The 6000-nt window shown below is 52.0% G+C and overlaps 1 protein-coding gene across 1 annotated transcript in view; it reads right to left on the reverse strand.

Annotated features, from left to right (window-relative positions):
• The window catches only part of LMX1B (LIM homeobox transcription factor 1 beta), an 85604-nt gene extending 79634 nt beyond the window's left edge, over window positions 1-5970 (reverse strand). The window contains exons 1-2 of the mRNA XM_027650093.1: window positions 5623-5970; window positions 5134-5320 (exon numbers count right to left, since the gene is read on the reverse strand). Coding sequence (XP_027505894.1) covers window positions 5134-5320; window positions 5623-5761 — 326 coding nt within the window. The 5' untranslated portion in view covers window positions 5762-5970. The remainder of the gene's footprint in view (window positions 1-5133; window positions 5321-5622) is intronic.
• Window positions 5971-6000: the final 30 nt, after the last annotated feature.

A 6000-nucleotide genomic window follows, 5' to 3' on the forward strand; every position in this document is an offset into this window, starting at 1 on the left:
ATCCAAATTTTGTCCGGAATAAAAAATAAAAATCACAACTGTGTTAGGAAAAGCACACTCCTTTTTCTCCTGAATATTTCTGCTCAGATATCTGACTAAAGGACGCAGCCTCTCCCATTACTAGAGCTGCCCCCCCACTTTCAGGTTCACCAGAGCGGTGAGCACTTTAGGACGTTCCAGGCTTTACAGGCTGCTCCACAACAGAGAAAAGCGAGAGGAGTGTATGTTTACCATTGAAATACACTACTAACATAATTAATCTAAGAAGAGACATTATAATCCAGCTGATTTATCATGATATATTATTGACAGTTGGAAAGGTGACGTATGCCTTTGAACTTCAAAAGTTTAGGCCAAAAAATAACAGATCTGACTTCTAAACAGAATGCAAAATATTCCTGTTTATTATAATACTCAGTGAAGAAATTTTTGCAGGATATTTCATATCTATAGGTTATTTTTTCTCAGGTTAGTAGTAAAGCATTATAAACTACACTCCTGCTAATTTAATTGCATATTGCCTACATTGCACAAAAATCCTCCCTTTGGTTTTCTGCCACGGATCAGTGCAAATAGCATCTTTTCATTGCCATTATTTTGTTCAGCGTTACCGCGATTGCAGCAGAAAACCAAAATGTCTCCCCAAATTCTCAAAACACCCCCGTCCCAGATCCCTGCCAGCACTCAGGCAGCCCAGCCCGAGCCGGCGGGTGGCCGGTGCCCGGCGCTGCCGAGGTGCCGCGGGGGCCCGTGCCATCCCCACCCGCGGGGACGGAGCCGCCGACACGGGGGACCCGCGGGGGCTCAGCCCCAGCACGGCCACTCTGCTGACGTCACCGGCTGAAATAACAGCCACATTTCCTCAACACTCCCGCTTTGGGGACTATTTCGAGGTACCACGAAAGCCAGATCGTACAGAGGATTTTTGATGGGGCTGATGTGACTGATGGTGGAGGACTGGTGGCATTTTCAGCAAAAATGCCAGAGTATTTCAGCGACTTTTAAAAGCATTTTTAGTGGAAGACATAACTTTAATCATTACTCCATGTCCAGGGCTACTCCTGTCTCTAAGTTTCCCCCGGTTTCTGTGCTGCCTCCCAGTGACCCACGCGCAGGGATCAGTGCCCGTTCGGCACAAGGCGAGGGCAGCTGGAGGGACCCCCCGCTCCGCATTATTCTGCCGAGCTCACGGTGCTGCCTCGTTAAAAATAAAACAGGAAAACTGAAAACGAATCAAATCCTGTCGTTAGCAGATTGCAATTGAATCCGGGTAGCAGAATGCGGCCGAATCCGGGAGCTCCGGTTCCTCCTGCACCGGGCTCCTGCCACATTCCACAGCCCGCGCTCTGCGAGAAAAATAACAGCCACGAAACCGAGACACTCACTGACGGGAAGCTTTTGTTGCATTTTGAATATAAAACACAACTCAACTGGGAAACATCAGCCTCAGAGTTATGCTCGTGTGAAAGCATTCCCAAAATCCGAAGAGGGGAAGATTTCCCCACAGCACCGAGGCTTCGTGGGGTTTTCTTTCCTTCCTGCGGGGGACGTGCTGCTCTGTGCTGACTGCACAGCAAAAACAAGCCCAGCCACCGACAAGAAAGAACTCAAAGAAGAACAGTACAAAAACATACCAGAAATACATGGTGGATCTTTTGTAATAGCATCCAAACATGATGCTAAAACAATGCTTGACAACATTTAAAAGAACAAAAACCTGAATGTTATCTTTCCCACCCTAAGCAAAACTTAGAATGCATTAATGAAAACTTACGAAATAGCTACTCTGAGCATTTGCTATTCGGTCCCTTCAATAAAAACCTCTTTTACAGCCTCTACTTCCAAAGCTAGAATAGGAATACAGATATTTCTATAAATTATGTGCACTGCTTACATATGAAATATGTAACCAGAAACAGTTATTTTTCATAACATATCCTTTTTCACTATCAGCCATAACTAGGACAAATTGTTATGTAAGACTGAGCAGTTGAAAGAAAAACAAACCAGAAAAGCACAATCACAAAAAAATGGAAATATACAAATGGGAAAAATTGTAGTATTTATAAATACTAATGATTTTTAGAAGGAAGCACTGTTATGAATGGTACAATACATAAATTAATTTAAGCAAAGTGCCAAAATACAACTACTGCAAGCCTTCTATTTTTGAAAAACAAGCATTCTGAAGGTTTTAGTTTGTCTGAAAAAAAAAATTCTTAAAAAAACCCACACCAGCATTAAGTGTAAGGTTCCAAATGTGCAGCAATTTGGTAAAGCTCTAATTAAAATCAAAGAGATTCTGATTGACTTGAGCTTGTGAGAGCCAGCCTCCCTGGTGCCATTGTACTGCTCTGGACTTTTTCCCTTAAAAACCTTGTCATCAAATGCACCTGACCCTCGAAATTCTAAATTTTAGCAAAATAAGTACTTAAATGTGTTGAATTCCTTCTTTTAAAAGAGACCAAAATACGTGCCCAGCTTGTCCCACTGGTTCCACTGACATACTAACGATATTTTTGTGATAAATTACATTTATCAGGTACCTCTGAATACTTCAAACTGGGCTTGGGCCACTAGTCCACCTCCCCCAGGATTTATTCTAACATTCCAGAGTAGCTTCACACAGTTAACATTTTTATTTAAAAAAAAAAAAAAAGGAAAAAAGAAAAACTGTTTTCACCCTTCCCCCTAATGTGAAATGCCCTCATCCAAGGATGGGGAGCAATCATTCCTGACCCAGGGAAAGGTGTAAGGTCTGATATCTGACCCATCAGAAGCTTGCTTTCATTAGAAAGATGAGACACCAGTTTCCCAAAGATATACACACAGTGCTTGATTATAGTCCTGGGAGTTCTGGAGAAATCTGACCTTTAAAATTGCATTATTACGTACAGAAAAATCTATTTAAAGCAAATTTCAGGAACTGAGATATTTAAGTAAACTTTATTCTCCTTCTTCTTTTTTCTTTTTTTTTCTTTTTTCCCCAGAGATCTGTAAATAAGACTCAGGATAACAAAAAGTATCTGATATTACTGATCCCTGTCTTCCTCCGTACCGATCCCATTCCATCTCACTACCCCAAGGCATGATCACTGAGCACAGAGGCATTTCCCATCCCGGTGTTCCAGCGCAGGACTGTGGCTGTGCCCCCTCGCTGGAGTCGCCCTGCACAGCTCGCTCATGGCTTCACCCCCCCAGTCTGACAGACAAAACCGACCCTCTGCACCGCACAGCCCAGAGCCACTCGCACGGATGGACAGCTATTTTTATCTTTAGCTACCATAAACGAATATTTCTCCAAGTTTGAAAGGGTGCACAATCTATGTCAGCATAGTTTCACATGTTTGCTCTTTTGGGCTAATAAAATCCCAGAGAAAACAAATTCTGATTTACCGTGTCTCCCCTCCCCTTCCCTTCCCGTGAGCCGCTGCCGCTGTCAGTCCTCGGGGGCACACACAGCAGGGCACCATGTCATGTCACACTAGGTGCTGGGATTCAACAAAGGCCAACATGTTGATATCTTTTTATTGTTCAGCAGCCTGGTTACTCTGTTTCCCCCCCTCTACAATTGGACACCTTTGATAATATGGGAAGTTCTGAAGCAGTAACATTTCTATTTTCAGTCAGGAAAGTATTTTTGTTTTTACAAAGCAATAGTCTCTGATCTTGCTTTTTAGGTTGCTAAGTACGACCCGACTCTTTATTTTACAGAAACTAATGATGGGACTTGGGAGGGTACATTTCTTTGGAAATAATGTAAATATTTACATTGCCAAATAACACTTTCTTAGGTAGCCTGAAGACTGTTCTAAATTCTTCCCTAATCAACAAAAATATCTAAGGTGTTACTACCCACAGAGGCAGAAGTTTCACTGATCTACAACTACAGCTACCACAGGGTGGTTTATTTTGTGTAGCAGTAAAAGGCAAATCCCATGGATGTGCTCCCTGCCCCGCGAGGGTGAGATGGCAGCGGCCCACGGGCAAGCTCTAGGTTATTCCATGTGCAGTGCTCGGGCCATGAAGGAATCTCTGGGAGTTGGTGAGGGCTGTGGCACGAAATAACGTGTTTTGTTGTAATTCCTAAACAGGGGGACATTTATCTGGGCCATTTATACAAGAGTTATAACCCTCACAATATTTATACTCAGCATGTCATGTTAGCATTTACTACCCGTTTCCATGGAGATGGATTTTCATGCTGTAGCTATGAAATGCACATTGTTGCCACTAAGCCACTTCAGGCCTTTCTGGAAGCCTGCTGAATGCCTGACAAAAGTTGATGCAAACCAATAGTTGTTGTTCTTTGTTTGTTGCCAGACTTCTAGCAGAGCCATATTATGTCCTAGTGATTGAAGTGCCCATGTTCGCCCCCCTCTCGGCACAAAAAGGATCCTCAATTTCGGTGACAAGCATGAAGTGGGCTTCTGCTGGGGAGGGCGGCCCGGCGCTGGGCCGGGCTCTGTCCCCGCGCGGGGCCGCGGCGCGGCGGGGGCCGCTCCCGACAGCGCCTGACATTTGGGGATAAAGCCGGAATAACAGAGAGAGCGGGGCAGCGCCGGGGCCAGCGCCGAGCTCAGCTCCGGGCTCTTCCCGCTGCTGCTCCGGTCTCTCGGCCGGGCCCCGCCGCGCTCCCTCCGCGCCCGACGGCCGCTCCGCCGGGCCGGCCCGCGGCAGAGCACCGACGGCCCCGCCGAGCCCCCAGCCCCGCCGTCGGGCAGTGCCAGCGGGCGCTCCGCAGGCCGGGCGGTGCTGGGGCGGCGGCGGGACGGGGCTCGCCTCGGGCAGGAGGGATCCGCGGGGCGGCTCCGGGCGCGGCGCTGCCTGCGCAGCCCGGGCCGGGCCGCCCCACCGCCGTCCCCTCCGACGGCGCCGCAGGGTCCCAGACCGCGGCGGGCCCGGGGGCAGCGCCCTTCCCGGGTCGGACGCCGCGGCTTGGCGTCCCCGGTCCCGTCCGTGCCCGCTACGCCGCCTGCGCCGGGGTCCCCGCTCGCCGGAGCCGCCACCCCGTAGCCGTGGGCTCCGCTCCGCCGGGCTCGGCCCGATCGGGAACACGCTCGCAGCCCGCAGCGCACCCCGGGCCGGGCAGGGCTGCCCCGGCGGGACCCCCGTCACCCCCCGCGCCCTTACTGTTGGTAGTCCTGCTTGCAGTAGAGCTTGCGGTCCCGGAAGTAGCAGCTGGTGGTGAGCGCCTGCTGGCAAGCGGCGCACTGTAGGCACTCCTCGTGCCAGGAGGACTCGTTCACCCGCATCAGGAACCGGTCCGAGATGGGCCGCTGGCAGCCCTCGCAGACGGCCTGGTGCTGGCACTCCGACCCTGCAACGGCAGACGGCGGCGTCAGGCGCCGGCTCTGGCCCCGACACAGCCCGGCCCCACTCCCCAGCCCCGGTCCCGGGCAGCCCAGCCCGCTCGGCCCAGCCGCGCGGCGAGACCGAGCTCGACGGCTGCCGCCGGCACCGCGTCCCGCACACGCGGCGAGACAGTCCCGCGCCCAGCGCCAGTCCGAGGCTGAGCGGCTACAGCCCGCATCAGCCCAGGCACCTCGGACCGTAGCCCCGGGTACCGAGCGGAGCGCGGGGGCCGCTTTCGGCGTAGCCGAGAAGCGACCGGCAACTCACCCAGCAGCACTCCCAGCGTGGCCGGCCCCGAACGCAGGGGGTGGTCTTCCATTTTAATACCGTCCAGCATCTTGGCGCAGTCCGGCGGGCCCCGCGGGAAACACCTCTCCAAGGACTCGGGACCCGTCGCGATGTCCATGGGCGGCGGCGCGGCCCGGCGCTCTGGGCGGCGGGGCGAGGCGCTGCCGGGCGGCGGGGCCGGCTCAGCCCCGCGTCGGGCCGGGCGCGGGGACACTCTGCGGCCGGGAGGAGGGAGTCGCTTTTATTTTTATCTGGGAGACATGAGGAGCGTTTGCTGCCCAGGCTTCCAGAGACGGGGGGCAGAGGCAGGAGCCGGCGCCGCCGCCCATGGGGCCGCCCCGCTACACGGGCGCGCAC

This window comes from Corapipo altera, unplaced genomic scaffold (assembly GCF_003945725.1).
Source record: "Corapipo altera isolate COAL_440 unplaced genomic scaffold, ASM394572v1 268, whole genome shotgun sequence".
In the NCBI taxonomy this organism is placed as follows: Eukaryota; Metazoa; Chordata; class Aves; order Passeriformes; family Pipridae; genus Corapipo; species Corapipo altera.